The sequence below is a fragment of the Podarcis liolepis genome, assembly GCF_965112155.1.
Source record: "Podarcis liolepis genome assembly, chromosome: 11".
In the NCBI taxonomy this organism is placed as follows: Eukaryota; Metazoa; Chordata; class Lepidosauria; order Squamata; family Lacertidae; genus Podarcis; species Podarcis liolepis.
Genome location: NC_139565.1, coordinates 52,380,010 through 52,396,616, shown reverse-complemented (window position 1 = coordinate 52,396,616; position 16,607 = coordinate 52,380,010). Strand labels below are relative to the sequence as shown.

Here is a 16,607-nt window from a genome sequence, read left to right as displayed (position 1 = left end):
CAATTCTTTCATTGTGTAGCTATATAAGGCAAACCATGAAGACAGTATCCTACCCTACTGCACTCTATGAAGTAAATCTCCTTCTGCCTTCCAGATTTATGGGCAATTACAATGACACTGGGGCAACTGATAAACACTGAGCCCTTATTATTTATTGCATAATCCTACATTTTATTTTAGAATATTTAGTACTGTAACGGTGCAATCCTAATCATGTACAGTGGTACCTTGGTTTACAACCATAATCTGTTCCGGAGCTCCGGTTGTAAACCAAAACAGGTTGTAACCCAAGGTGCATTTTTGCCAATGGGGCCTCCCCCCAAAAATGGGCTGTAATCCAAAAAAAGGGACATGCACTTCCCGGTTTGATGTGGTTGTAATCCAAAATGGTTGTAATACAAAACGGTTGGAAACCAAGGTACCACTGTATTCTCAAGTGCAAATCCTACTGAGATCACTGGTTCTTATGAAGTTTACAGCATAAATAACTTTATATTAAACTGTATGTTAAATAACTTTAAACCTATTTGGCTGTCTATAGTTCAAGGTACCTTATCATAAAGTTTCTGGCTATGGTCTTGGAAGCAAAACACCCAAGCCAGAAGCTATTCTGAAAAGCTCCTCCTGCCCATCTTTCCATGCAAATGTAACCATAGTGGGAATGACTCCCTGCAATCTTGGTCCTGATTGGGAACTGGGAGGCCTAGGAAGGCAAATCTGATGACGTGGAAATGTCAAGGATCGGGACCACACAGCAATGACATATTAAGAAATTGAATGTATTTGGGAAGTGACTCAGTCATTCGCCATGAGGATATAACTGTAAGGGATGATATAGTGATTAATCCTGCACATTTCTGGCATAATATCTAAAGGACTGTCCCTTTCCTGTCCCCCCAACCCCATATATGTTTGTTTATGAATCTGCCTGTTCTCTTATGGTCCTCTGGTGAGGCCTCTTGTGTGAAGGTTTGGTGGGAATGTGTTGTTACAGCGTTTCTCTGTAACATCCATTCTGTTGCTTCCCTACTGCCAGTCTTCCATCACGGCCTGAGGATATGGCTTTTTAGTGAATTACTGAATAATCCGTCCCAGGCCTTTGGGAGGGGTTGAAGAGTGCAATGAACAATTCAACTATGATAATTTATAACGTGCTTCAGAATCTTAACTGATTTTGTTTATTTCAATTATGATTCTCAACAGGTGCATTTGACCTTGTTTTCTATTGTACAGTGGTACCTTGGTTTAAGAACAGCCCTGTTTACGAACTCTGCAAAACCAGAAGTAGTGTCCTGGTTTGTGAACTTTACCTTGCTCTAAGAACGGAATCCAAACAGTGGAAGGGCACCAGCGGTGGGAGGCCTCATTAGGGAAAGTGCGCCTCAGTTTAAGAATGGTTTCGGTTTAAGAATGGACTTCTGGAACAGATTAAGTTTGTAAACCGAGGTACCACTGTACTATGTTTTAATGATATTGATAATAAGGTATTACATTAGTAAGATATGAATAAAGAGGCTTGATTTTATTCAGTCCTAGCTCTTTTTGGATTTGAGTTTCATGGCAACCTTCCTATATAATAGATTTGTTCCCACCTGATGGCATTTAATGCCTTCTTAATGGTTGCTTTTATGGCTCACCTGAGCCACTTTGGGCACCTCCATTTTGAGGGAGAAGGCCTAACTAATTTTTGAAAGAGCTCTGGCACAAATCTTTTTAGGATGTAAGTATCTGGTGTATGCCAGTACTATGTACAGTGGTGCCTTGCAAGACGAAATTAATCTGTTCCACGAGTCTCTTCGTCTTGCGGTTTCTTCGTCTTGCGAAGCACGGCTATTAGCGTCTTAGCGGCTATTAGCGTCTTAGCGGCTATTAACGGCTTAGCGGCTATTAGCGGCTTAGCGGCTTTAAGAAAAAGGAAATAAACTCACAAGAACTCGCAAGACGTTTCGTCTTGCGAAGCAAGCCCATAGGGAAATTCGTCTTGCGGAACGACTCAAAAAACGGAACTCTTTCGTCTAGCGAGTTTTTCGTCTTGCGAGGCATTCGTCTTGCGGGGCACCACTGTATAAGTAAGTACAGTGGTACCTCGGTTTTTGAACATAATCCATTCTGGAAGAGTATTCGGCTTCTGAAACATTTGAAAACCGAGGCACAAAGGGATAATTTCAATTTCAGTGGAGAAAATTGGAAAATACGCAGTGGAAGCCGTTTGACTTCTGAGACTCATTCGAAAACGGAAGCATTTACTTCTGGGTTTTCGGCGTTCGAAAACCTAAAAAGCTTCCGAGATGCTCGAAAACCGAGGTACCACTTTACTTGATGTGTTCCTTGCTGAAATACCAGAAGCCCCATAAGTATTGACATTCCACCAGCTTTTGAAGGAACACTTGGTTTAGGCATTGAAACTGTTTCTTAACCATTTTAATTATGATGCTTTTCAACCAGTTTGTTTTATTAGATATTTTGATTGTGGGTGCCTTTAGTGCATTGATGGAATTATTTTGTTGTGTACTTGAATTAGGAATGGATTTTATAATTGATCTTATACCTGTAAACAGCTTGGAAGCCATTCGGCATATGATGGGTAGACTATATAAATTTAATACTACTAATGCCAGGATTATGTAAAAACCGACCCAAACATCTCACTATGAAATCTGGTCTCAGATTGCAACCTTCTCAGGTATGTAAAATGTTGACAGAGTAAACAATGTTGATGCAACCTAAAAGTGACTCTGATTAAGAGTATAATAAGATCTCTGCTGGATCAGACCAAGGCCTACCCAGCCCAATATTCTGTTCTCATGGTTTAGTTGAGCCAAAGAATTATTTTTTTGATAAAGCAGTTACTGTGAGTTAACAAGCAAAACTCTTACAACCCGGCATCAACTTCCTGGATGGAACACAAATCTCTGAGTTGCACAAAAGTTATGGTTATAAGACTTAAGAAAGAGAACGGAAACTTGGGTCAATTTGATATTTTCACTCTTCCTAAGATAAGAAGTACTGACACAGCAGGATAAAAATTCATGTCCCTCCTGTGCCATATGACAGTTTATCACCCCACTGCACTGGAAGCTTAACACGCTTGTAAAAAAAATAAAAATCAAGTGCAGTATTATGTGACTGTTCTAATAATAAAATCACAGTAAAACCAAGGCCTCAAGGGAAAGCACACATAATGTTTCCACTAAAAAAGCCACATACTGCCATGCGTCATGTCATTCAAACATGTCATTTAAAGTGAGAGTAGAAAGCAGGATTAATACATGAATGAGGGAGATATTCTGGAGTAATCTTTAGCATATGCTGCATTAAATCTCTTCTGGTAAGTGGCTGACTGAATGCCACATAGCTTTGAACCTTTGAAAACACATGGGTAATGCTCTGCACAGACTTAAGCATCGTTTTCAGTTAATATCCTCACATGATCCACTCAGGAAACTGGAACTGTTGTGTTCACAGCTCTTTAGGACATCAGCTGTTGATACCCATGGTCTGTGAAAGTTTCTCTCGTCCAGAGAGAAAACTCATTGTGCATGTAATTTTTTAAGGCGTATCCGTAACTTGAATAAAGCAAACACTTTTTGGGGAGGGAAGGGAAAATAATGGGGAAATAATAAGGCAAGTGGCTGTGCTTGTAGTATGTAGAGATGAAATTCCATTTCCAAAGAAGTTGACAAGAGGTGAGCCTTGTGCAGGCATCTGTGCAGCAAGGACTTTAACCACCCACACCGTTTTAGTCATAATATATTCGAAAAGCATAGAGAAGCAATCCTTTCTGATGACACAACTGATGAAACATGGCCTCTTCCCTCTTGCAGAATCTTGGGGGAATCAAAGAGAAGCTTGACATTCCTCAAGCATGAAAACAGCTTGTCAACTCACCCATTATGCTATCTGTCCCATTTGCGGGTGGTGTGCAGGAAGAAGCACTGTAATGGGTTGTGCCACTGCGATGGAAAGTGGACATTGGAGGAAGACTGGAATTGATGTCTGCTGAGGAGTGTGATGGGTAGCTCTGTGGTAGAAAGCATAATGAGAGAACATTTCAGCCAGCAGAAGAGCACGTTAACAGCTGGACCCCTGCATTTGGAGCACTTCAACTTTCTTTAAAACGTGTGGGACACAGCTTTCTGAGCAGATATATATTCATTAAGATATATGATATAATAATAACGCACACATATCTCACAGCTGGGCATGCTGCCTGTGTGAAAGGACATAGGGCTCTGCAGGCTGCCTGTGTGAGCCCAGCCTCCTTTAGACATGCCCCAACCTCCCTCTTCTAATGCGGTTCAATTAAATAATTATTACATATATCAGATTTTATTGGGGTTTCACCATTTCAGACTCACTTGCAATGGTATGCACAAATGCACACACCTACTTCACAATGAAATTTCTGGCAATGAGCCTGGAAAGACTGCTGGTGGAAGACACAATGGGGGGAACCAGAAGTCCTACAGAGCACTAGTTCAGCCTTCTGTAGGGAGTTCACCAGAGAGCCATTCCTATGCCACTGTTTGATATAAAGCTCCCAGATCTGGTGCTCTCCATCAGTGTGGGACACGGTACATTAGAGGTCGCTAGGTGAATCCCACCATAGATGTACCCTCCTGTATGCAGAGAACTAGAACATATAAATATATGGGCTTTTGTAGCCTCACATCCCAGAGACTACTCTTATCCCATATACAACAGATGGGCAGCATAAACAATAGAAATGTTTGTCATGTTCCATTTTGAAGACATGAGATGTTTACAAATATTTATTTCTATTCTGCTCTATCCCAAGGTGGTTGCATGCTCAAAGCCGCAATATAAAAATAAACTCTAAGAGACGTCAACAAAGATATACGCCCATGACTTGCAACAAATTTAAATGATGTGTGATCCAGCTAAACTCAAACCTATTTGTCAAAGCACTTTCAAGTCCTGTTGAATTTGGTGGAAGAGAATTAAGCATGCACCTAACTCTTGCGCAGTGCAATCCAATCCAATCTATGTTTACTTGGGAGCAAGATCCACTATGCTCAGTAGAGTTTGCTGCCTTGTCAGTGCTTCTGGGATTTCAGCCCCAGTGAACCAGTGGGATATAAAAGGGGGTTAAACTTCAGCTGCATTACGTCCACAATTTGCAAGGATGATTTAGCATTGTGTTAGGGCAGCCTTCCCCAATCTAGTGCCTTCCCGATGTTTTGGACTACAGCTTCCAGTGCTAGCCTGGGGCTGATGGTAGTTGTAGTCCAAAATATCTGAAGGGCATCAGGTTGGCTCTCTAGCTGGGTTAGAGCTGCTACACTGGTTTCCTGGTAGGAGGGTTACATGGTGTTAATGCACCAGCTGAGCCACTCTGTGTCTCCTGCTAGTGCACCTGCACCATGCCTACCTCCCTGCCACCTCCCCTCTCAGTAAGGAACAGAGACCCAGCTTCCAAGAACCTAGTGCAATGGCTTCGCCCCACCCAGCAACCTGTTTCTGTCAACCACAGTTGAGGAATGTCAAAAAGAGGTTGTGTGCAAAAAGTAGGCTGATTCCTATTGAGTGTTTTTCTTCTTTCTTCTCTTGCATAGCTTAACACACTGGTCTTCAACTGGTGGGTCGTGGCCTTATCCAAGGTGGGTTGCAACAGGCACGCTACCACCATGCAAATACATGGTAAAGGGTTTAGAAATGGGTCCCCAAATGCATGTTTACAGGTTAAAAGTGAGTCCTGGGTTCTCAAAACATTGAAGATACAGTGGTACCTCTGGATGCGAATGGGATCCATTACGGAGCCCTGTTCGCATCCTGAAGCAAATGCAACTTCACCGCTTCCGCGCGTGACGTCATTTTGAGCGTCTGTAAATGCGTGAACGGAAAAACCCGAAAGCAACGTGCTCCATTACTTCCGGGTCGCCGTGGAGCGCAACCCGAAAATGCTCAACCCGAATCTACTTCAATCCGAGGTATGACTGTACCTGGCTTAACAGATTTATTAAGTTGTTATGCTGGAAATTGGAAGATCTGCATGGAAGGTTCTGCCCCCTGGCTCCTTCTCCCACTCGTGGATCTGTTCTGCTGTGACAGACCAGCTCCATCAGGCCTCCTCTCCCTCAATTGTCACCTGGGAGCAGCCATACCATCAGGCTGCCTCAGTGGGGGAGCTGGGAAGCAGGGCTCATTCCATCAGCTCTGCCAAAAAACCAGCTGTATCAGGTATTTCCTACCCCTGAATTGTGCCAGCTGTTCATTATAAGAAGAACTGTTTAAGTACAGGTGCCTGAGTTTGATTTTTTCGTCTTCCCTCCCTGTCCCTTCTCCCTTGTGTGTTGTTGTTTTAGATTGTAAGCCTGCAGGCAGGGACTGATTTGTTTTAATTGACTGCATGTAAGCCACTCTGGGAGCCTGTTGACTGAAGAGTGGGGCACAAATGCTCCAGATGAATGAATGAATGATCTTTACTGTTAAAAGCAGTGTGCAAAAACACACACACCAGCTCAAACTGGCACCAGTTTCCAACAACACTCCTTCTCGGTATGCAATTATAAGCTCTTTTGCCTTGAAGTAAGTTAGATGGCTATGATAGAACAGAGATTGAAAGTTTATTTGTTTTATTTATAAACAGCCTCCCCCCATGCTATTTATTACCTTTTTATCTACAAACCCTACTAATAGCCCTCTTTCCCTTTCAGGACCTACCAGGGCACCAAACTTCTTTCTTTTTAAAAATCCCCACTGGAAATAAAAAATAATAATTAGCAAAGGAATGCACAGAACAGGCCTTTCCATTGCATAGGTATGTGCAGTGGTACATGGCATGGTGGCGTGATGTTCCCCTGACCTTACAACAGCTGAGTCTCTGTTGCTTACCAGGAAGGAGATGGAGAGGGGTAGATGGCAATCTGGCACTCCTGCTGGCACTTTTGCAATGCGTCAACCCCCTCACCACCTTGCCCCTCTCCCTCCCAGGAAGCAACAGTGACTCAGCTGTTGGGAGGCCAGGTGAGCATCACCGCCCTACCATGTGCTGAACTGAAGCTTATGAAAAGTTTTCTTCCTACAATGAAAGAGGCTGTTTCATTTGCAGGGTGCTTCAGAAATTCTTCAGAACTCCTGTGAGTGTGATTTGAGTTTACCTTATCGTTCTAGGGTGCCTGAGGCTGGGGTTTGTGTTTTTTTCTTTTCGTTATACTTTTCTCCAGTGTTTTGCAGCCTCCCTAGCTGCCCACACTTCCTGATCTGAAAAAGCCCTGTAGGAGGAGTTACCTCTTGCTGTCTTCTCCCGGGCTTTAACTGAAGCATGGGAAGCAGACAAGGCTGGCTACTGAGTGCCTAAGATTAGTGCACTCATTGATTTAATTTTTTAGGGAAGCCCTTCCTTTTACCTTTACCAAAAAAAATTTAGAAACCCACGCTACTTTATTTATAAGTAAAAAAAAAAAGAAAGGCTTAATTGTGTTAAAAATAAAGTTATTGTCCTTTCTGCACTTACAGGGAAACACACTTCAGGGCATCATGGAGTTTTCAGGAAGTGTAGACAACCTGAAAGGCTACAGAATGATGATCACTAGACTGATAGTTTGTAGAACAGGGAAAAAAGACATTCACAAACCCTCTCGCCCACCTCAGAAATAGCATGAGCGCAACAAAAGCCCTGCATGTCTTCCATGAAAATGTTACCAACATTTTATTTCCCTTCTAATTTTCAAATGAATGTTGTTGTGTTTTTTTTAAAAAGTAGTAGAAGATGCCATTTTCAGAACAGCACTCTCACACATACACAAAGAATGATCCTTGCGCAACAGGGCTTTCCTCTCTTCCTCTCTGAAATGGCCCTCAATATTGGTAAGGGAAAGGGAGTTGGGAGACCAACGCCCCCCCCCAACAAACAGAACAGCATGTGGGGGGAGGAGAAGGTGGAGCATTCCAGCAGACAAAATGAAATGTTTGCGCAGATGGAACATACGTTATAACGTGATGTTGAAATCCACTCATTGGCTTACCAAGCGGTCATGAGGATGAAGACTGCAATAGCTACTGGACTGTGGAATATGAGAAGAATTGCCCAGCATTCCGCCATAACCAGGCTGATTCATCCCACTGGAGGAGCTCCACGGATCACTGCTGTGATGACCGTCTGTAAAACAGAAAAGAAAAATAGACTTCTCTGAAGGCTTGGTTACCTAACATTCTGGTGTTGTGTTTCCAGTAAATGTTAAAATTAGCATTCTAATAAGGTCTGGTGCACACCTAATGCTCTGCTGTGTTGGGTAGCAGTTTATGTTAAAAGATAGCAATCGCAAATGGGAAGAGCTATGTATCACCCTTTTGCTTCCCAAGGGCTACACTAATTTTATATAAGTATGTGCTCATGATTAAAAAAAAAGTTTGCTCCAGAGAAAAGCAAATGACATCTTTTGAATCACCACCAATTAGTCATAGGTCTTATGTGCAAAGACTTTCCTATAGTTTGTTGTGCTATCTTTATCTAAATCCTAAATACCTACGACCTATATTGTTACACATTTTTGCTAGGGTAAAAGAGGAGCTTAAAATAGGGTGTTATTAAAATTTCTATGTGACCCTTCCTTCCAAAGGAGTCACACAACATCATAAATACCATCCATGCTATAATTAAAGCATCTAAAATTACATATCTAAACAATATAAAAACATGTAAAAAATGGAATTCCTCCATATTCAGGCACTATTCACGTGGTGAACTGGAGCGTTTCCATGACATTTATTCAATAAAGTGAATATTGTACACGTTTCATTTTTTAAATTAATAAAGAAAGCCAGACAAAAGTAAACATATGAATGAGCAGACGTATTTTGACCACCTTTACCAATCTTTAGATGGAAGTATGATAGAAGAGCCCTGGAGGCAGGGCCTTTTCTGTGGTGGCATCACACCTTTGTAATGCCCTCTCTGGGAAAATATTACAGGCTCTCTTTCTGCTTGTAGCTGGGCCCGTGGAAAAAATGTATCCAGACAGGCATTTGATGGGCAATTCTAACTGCTTTTATGCGGCTGTAGGGAACAATCCTAAATCCTAATCCATGCTGCTAGAGATTAGGATTTAGAAGAGGTGGTCCTCTGCCAGGCTCTGCCAGCAGAAGTGCTGCTACAGGTGTTTCTGCTCTGCCCACTGAAGGTGGGAGCTGTCATGAAGTTGGAATCGTGCCACTGGTAGTCAGTGTAAGGCTCTGAAAGAGGAAATATCACGGGGGGGGGGGTGCAGAGAGAAGCAGGGCTAGTGATGGATCTGCTGGAGCTGGCACATTAAAAATCCACCTCCACCTTCTGCCCTGATTGGCAGGTGCTAGTTCCAATTGTCACTGAGGCTGAGTTAGGATTGCTCCATCCATCTTTGGAAACTGGTGTCTCTTAACGCTTACGTTTCTAATGCGTGTGCATTCTTTTATTTGCGCATTTGGGCAATAATACCGTTCTGGTTTTGCAGTTATTATAGATGTTAATCCTACTGCTGGGCGAGTAAGGATTTTCTTGCTTTATAACTGATTATTGTGGATAAACACTTTTAGTGTGCAGTATTGTTTTAATGGATACGTTCGCTACGTATATTTCGTTTTTGCATTCTACTTTGGTTATGGCAAGTGACAAACTAAACAACAACAATATTTTGCATTGTTTATATGGTTGTTTAGGTTATTGCATGCCAGTGTGAATAAAAAGGTAGAGCCGAAATGAATGACTATATATATATATATATGCCTAGAATATTGTCCCGTCGTCTCTCAAAGCAAGGCTGAATAACTTTGTAGAAACATAACAAAGGGAGCAAATAGGCAAGCTATTCAGTTTTATTAATTTCTAAAATGTGCATGAAGTTTAATGCTTTAATTTTAGGACATAAGCTTAACTGTTCAAGTTTGCCTTGGGGTACATGATATTTAAACCTCAAAACTGAGGAATATCAAAGGCATGAGTGACCTGCAGTATTCAAAAGGAGAACCAGGAGTTTCAACAATATTTCGGGGATAAGTCCTTTAGAGTTTTAAACAGTAATGTGATCACCTTGAATTGGGCCTGGAAAGGAATTGGCAACCAACACAGCTCATACAGTGGCCATATGAGTTCGAAAGGGAACCCCACCTAGTAAGCTGACTGCTGTTTTTGACCCATTTCCTACTGGTTCTCAAAATGCATGCACAGCAAAATCCCGTCAATGGCACCACCTTACCTTGCATGAAGAAGGAACTAGGAAAAGTGCTGGCTGCTGGTTTTGAGGATGGATAGCCTGGTGAATCCCGATTGTAGTCGGCAGTGCTTGCAGAAGGGGCATAAACCTATGGTGGAAAAAGAGGAGAAAATAATTGCATTTAGTATTCCACCAAGAATGACTGCACTTAAAACAAGGGGGTTAAAAATGGGATTTTTATCCCTATTCTTTATTCAGCACAATCCACTTCATAATGTTAGACTCTGTGCTTCATTTGAAACTGAAATAGGAAAAAACCTCCATAGCTATTTGTAATAGAGAATGTTTTAGGCCTGGTTCACACTAAGGTGGCAAACTAGTTTGGGCTGTACAGGTGGGATCTCACATTGCTGAAAAACTAACATGCTGGAGAAAAGGTGAGATTAGGTTACCCTTCTCCCTGATATCTGGTTTGCTCTATGGAAATTTCATATAGTCAGGGGAGCATTCAATCATGTGAGCAGTCAGAACAGTACAACCCAGGCATGGTAAAGGATTTCAACTTGTTCAAGGTGTGCCCTCAAATCTCTCTTGATTGCTTCCCCGTCCCTGGAGATCTCTATGCTCTGCCCCATCCTATCCCACTAAGCATGAATTATGCAGACGGGAGCTCAGCTGGTTAGAGCGTGGTGCTGATAGTGCCAAGATCGCAGGTTTGATCCCCGTACTGCACAACTGCATATTCCTGCATTGCAGGGGGTTGGACTAGATCAGGCATCCCCAACCTTCGGCCCTCCAGATGTTTTGGACTACAATTCCCATCATCCCTGACCACTGGTCCTGTTAGCTAGGGATCATGGGAGTTGTAGGCCAAAACATCTGGATGCCTGGACTGGATGTTCCTTGGGGTTCCTTCCAACTCTACAATTCTATGATTTTATGGGAGGAAGAAGCTCCATCTCATGAGCTTCTTAGCACTTGCGCTTCAACCAAATCACATATTTATCATCCGAGAGAGAATGCAGCCCCCGACTGGCATGGCTGACCCACATAGGGCATTTGTTAAGGGCAGCCTCCTGACTGGCATGGCTGACCCACATAGGGCATTTGTTAAGGGCAGCCTCCTGACTTTCTTACAAAACTCAGAGGAAAAATATGAGTGGGAGTTGCGGGAGCCACAAAATAGAAACAGAAATCTGGTGTGTGTGTGTTTCAGCATATGCAGATGTGCAGGCAGGCTGTACTCCAGAGTACGGGGTACACTCAGTGGCATCATTAAAGAGGTTTGAGTCTCTGAATTGGGGTAAACATAGAAAAGAAACCCGCTGCTGAAATGAGTGATATCTGCCATGTCTGCCTGGCTGCAACCTCTCTGCCCAACATATGCACAGTGGAACTGTGATATCATGGAGTTTAACATAATTTTACAAAACCATTGAAAGTGCTATATTGTGTGGAAATATGCAGATTTCATACATTAGAAGAGGAACAATGGGAGAAGTTAGGAAATCAGCCCTTTGTTCCCATGACTGAAAAATGAAATTGAGAAAGCAGTACCAAGCATATCCTGGGATGCTAAACTCCTATGATCTTTGGTCTTTGCTGAGAAACTTAAAAGAACCATTAAAAATTGGGATAGGCACAAGACCACCAAGACAGCATGCGTGCACTTTAGGGGAAAAACCCTGCTTTTTAGTACTTAGCGCATTTGCCTGCGCAATAAACTTAGCAAGTATGCCAAAAACCTAATTTACTTAAAATTTGCTTACTAATACAACAAAGGTTTTTCTAGCCATCTCTTCACAAGGATAAAAACAATCTTATTCATTTTCCTGCTTTGATTTGATTAAAGAAGAAATTTTTAAAAAAAATTTATTAAATGCCCAGACTTTGTTGCCATTATTTTTTTTTAAAAAAAATGCAGCTTAATGGACAGCATTTTTATTTTTGCATTTTATTCAACTTTAATATATGCAGATATCTGTATATTTAAAATATATATGTTCCTACTTTTTAAAGACCTCTCTACTCCAGATGGTCAGGAAGACCAAAACATCCCCATCATCTTGATGAAAATGGATACCTTCCTGCCTCCATTTTGAAGCAGGCAGCAGATCACAAAACTGGCAGGGAGCCTACTCTAACATTCACACGCCATGGTAAAAGGAACAAAATTTCACCAATACAATGCAAGAGCAATCAGAAATGGTAGAGAAGGGGAGGGGGGAGGTATCTTACAAAACATGGCAATTTCCCTCCAAGAACGAATGCCTGAAGCTAGAAGTCAAATCCTGACAATAACAGTGAAGATTAATGAATCGTTATTTTGCCGAAATCTAGTAAATAAAGAGCTGCACCTCAGTGTAAACTCTCTTACAGGGAGATTTTCCCAGCATGCAAGGTAATTTTCATAGGATATCATATGGCACAAGGAACTGCCATTACCTTGTGTGCTGTTGTCGTAGGAAAATGCCTTATAAAATTTCTTTTTTTAAAAGTAAAAATATATGTGATATATTATATGAAATAACTCTTTCCTTCAGAAAGAGTAATCACATCAAGACCAGGGGTAGTTGGTGTCGGCTGACAGAAGTTGGTGATGTCATTTTTAATGTTTTATCCATTATGTTTTGTTAATTATTTATTAAGCAATTTTATTATGTACATGAGCCCAGAGGCCAATTCAGCTTTTTTTTAGAACTAGAAATGCTACTATTATAATTACTATTTATGGATGCAATAGCATATGGTGAGTGGAGGACAGCCCTAGTGCCAATGAAATTCCCTGAACCGAACCCAGATCCCCTAGATGCAGTTTAAAATCACACCAAACATTTTTATTTCGGATTAGCTGGACAGCCAAGGCTTGCTGCAAATACAAGTTTGATTTTTTTTGTTTCCTCCAGTCGGATGGCGTTTGCAATCCTGCACACACTTACCTGGCAGCAAACCCTATTACACCTGGTGGCACCTTAGCCCTGGTTGCGTGTTCTAGTCCTTGTAAAATTAGGATTGCAAAAAAGGAGAGTGGGAATGGCTGTGCTAGCGCCACAATTCCCATCACCCTCCAGATGTTTTGAGGCAAATAAATGCAGTGGCCTATTTGCAGCAGCATGGGCTTCCCTTGGGAGAAGGCTTGTCCTAATCTGTATTAGGAAGCTCGCATGAACAGAAAGATTGCTTGTTTCAGAAGTTATCTGGGGACAGGAAGAGCTAGCATACTCTCCTACTCACACTCATTGAGTGATGGATTAAAACACCTGAATAGAGTTGCACTTTTGCATAGATATGCATCCAGCTAATCTACAGATGAGCCTAGGGAATCACAATGCAGAGCTAGGTCAACCAGATTCTCTGGATTTTCAAATTACATCAGTCAAGGATATGGAAGTGGCTCATTTGGAAAGGATACTCTCCCATCTGTTTTTCTGGAGGGGATGGTTGCTCTCTCTCTCTCTCTTGTTGGTGTGCTTGCTTTATTATGTGATGGGGAATATGAATCAGGAGAACAATTAAGCATTAGTCATGGTCTAGCATGCTAAACCATGGTTTAGTGCAGGCATAGGCAAACTCGGCCCTCCAGATGTTTTGGGACTACAACTCCCATCATCCCTGACCACTGGTCCTGTTAGCTAGGGATGATGGGAGTTGTAGTCCCAAAACATCTGGAGGGCCAAGTTTGCCTATGCCTGGTTTAGTAAAACATGCCTTAGCAGGAGGAAGGTTCCACGATCCTCAGACTTGTGTGCATTCAACAGCTGTTACTTTCATTTTCCATGAACCTTGGTTTTCTGGATGAATGATCGTGGTTTATCACAAACTCTGGTTAGTTTAAACAAGCTGGCTTAAGCAACCCATGACACAGCAAAAGCTCCTTTAAGTTTTTAACTGTCTACCTACCCATAACAGAATTCTCAGTATTAAAGGGGCGCTCAATTCAAAATGCCTCAATAGATCAACGCCCCCAAACCCAACACTATTTCATTTCAATGTTTCTCAAACTTCCAAATAGTTACAAAAGCACAAATAACCCAAAAGCATAAATATTGGCCTGGTGAAACTATATGTACTAGGAAAGCTTGCTTCTATTTGTTCAAGAAAAACATAAGGGACAGCAACACCATTGAATCCGATTTCTTGGGAGTGATAAATTAGGTAAAGTTTGAACCATATTCTTCAGAGATAATGCTACAGTAAATTTACATTTTGCTGGTTATAAATACCTAGTTTCTTTTAAATCTTTGTTGAAGAATGAGAAATCCCTCCCCCCCCCCGCCAAAAAAACCCACCCGCAACCAGCTGAAAAGCAGCGTGATCATTTGGGTTGGCAAACTATGGTCCATGTTTAAGTATAGGGAAAAATAGCATTTCTTGCATTTACAAAACTGCACAAGCCTCTTAACTGTCATATCTGTTCCCATACTCCTTAGCTTTGTATCTTGTGCATCCCAAGATCCTATGCTTATTTTCCTGGAAGCAAGTCCCAGTGAATTCAATGGGGCTCGTTCACCTGTAATGCCCCTAGGATTGTCGCCTGATGGGTTAAGCAAGTACTGTGAGACAGAGCTGCCACTCCTTCGTGGCTGTTTGCTCCCACCGCCTTGCAATGTCATGGTAAACAAAATGCATGAGGTTACATCATTGCACTGTGCATTGTTCTACCCCAACAGCTGATACGATCCAGTAATCTGAGATGGTGGGGAGTGTGGGTACATGAAAGATGACTTTTACACCCTCCTCAATCATTCCTACAATCCCAAGGCCTGCATTGGCCCAAGCATTGGAACTGACCTCTCAGCATCCATGATGGCAAGGCTACCTGTTCAGTGTCACTTCCAGTTTCTCTCCAAATCACAAGCTAACCTGTTAATGTTGTGACAGGTTACTCCCTCTATATTCTTTGTAGTGTGTCCCTGTCCACTTCCAGCTTCCGTTTATGGTCTTCCTTCCTTCCTTTTTGTGCATTCTCAAGCCCCATCCCTATTCTGCCACCATTGCATTTCCAGCAACAGGCAGGCAAGGCAGCATCTGAATAAGAAAGAAACTGTGGTTTCCTCCATATCCAGGAAGTGTAAAATTGACGAGTCCTTAGTGAGCAGAAGAATGGGTCCCAGGTTCCACCACTGCAACCACCCAGGACACGCTTTTGCAGATAGCAGTCCAATTCCAACAGCTTGGGAGTACTTGGCACATGACTGCTGCAACATCAGCCCATTGCTTCTAATGGCTGCAGCTGCCATGGGTTTGCTCCAGCTCAGACTGGAGGCATGTACCTGACAACTGTTTACGACGCGCAGGATGCACACTCCTGCCACCTTTCCAGCATGGTGCACACAGTGGTGTAGAAAACAACAAAGCCTAATAAAACGCTCACAATTGAAACTGAACTTAAAACACCCCAGCAGCTGCAATAACCAGCAACAAGGCAGAGGGAAAAGATCAGTTAGGGCCTTAGTAATGCCCATCGTCTCATGCTCTAAGACCAGGGTTTCCCAAACTTGGGTCTCCAGCTGTTTTTCGACTAAAATTTCCATCATCCCTGACCACTAGTCCTGCTAGCTAGGGATGATGGGAACTGTAGTCCAAAAACAGCTGGAGACCTAAGTTTGGGAAACCCTGATCTAGACGCAGCTTCCCCATCCCTAGAGAACAAAGGCTACAAAACCAACACAGATTAAGCATGCTTAAACCCACTGATGTACTTCATTCTATCCTGGACTGTGATGCCAGAAAACCAATTTTATGCTTTCTCATGCCATTCATGTTTTAGCTTCATGGTTTGATCATTTTAGAACTGCTGATATTGAGCTGGTTCACATGTAATACTAAGCCAAAACATGGTTCAGTGAGAACACATCAGCATGAGGGTTCCCAGAGAGGAAATTGATGCCTCATTGCTGCTCCCCTGGACCTGCTGCTGCTGTGAGCTAATCCATGGATTGATTCAGCATGTTGTCTGAGGCATCTGGTTTGCCTTGTACCAGACAAACCATAAGCCCATGTTGGAGCAACAAGCTAAGTCAAACCATGGCTTAGCTCACAGAAGCAGCAGGGCCAGGGGAGGAGCATAGTGGCTGGGAACCCACACATTCTTGTTAAGCCATAGCTTTAATGTGAACCAGTGTTGCATGTGAACCAGTATATTGTATACAGCAGTAGTTCCCAACTGGTGGTCCGCAGACCCCAGGGAGTCTCCATAACCCACCCAGGGTGTGTGTGGCATATAATCGCCAACTGTCTGGAACATCCCATTTTGGGGGGCCGTGTTCTTCTGTGAGAGCACAGCGCCCCAAAGCGCATGAAATCACAGCTGGACGTGTGTCTTGTGTGAGGTTGCAGTGCCCAAAAATATGTGGTTTTGGGTGCCGCGCTCTTATGTGGGTCATGAGACTCACATGGGAGTGCAGCCTGGTTTTGCACTGGGACATGTTGGGAGTGCATGGGGGCACCATTCAC

General features: G+C 42.6%; 1 protein-coding gene across 37 annotated transcripts in view; it reads right to left on the bottom strand.

Annotated features, from left to right (window-relative positions):
* Window positions 1-16,607, bottom strand: part of TCF4 (transcription factor 4) — a 339,431-nt gene that overhangs the window by 48,147 nt on the left and 274,677 nt on the right. For all 37 annotated transcript variants that reach the window (XR_014517238.1, XR_014517239.1, XR_014517240.1 and 34 more), the window contains 3 exons: window positions 10,194-10,299; window positions 7,989-8,122; window positions 3,889-4,021 (listed from right to left, as the gene is read on the bottom strand). Coding sequence is in view for 33 of the 37 variants with exons in the window: in XM_083465957.1 (XP_083322083.1) it covers window positions 3,889-4,021; window positions 7,989-8,122; window positions 10,194-10,299 (373 nt within the window). In the remaining 4 variants the exon portion in view is untranslated. The remainder of the gene's footprint in view (window positions 1-3,888; window positions 4,022-7,988; window positions 8,123-10,193; window positions 10,300-16,607) is intronic.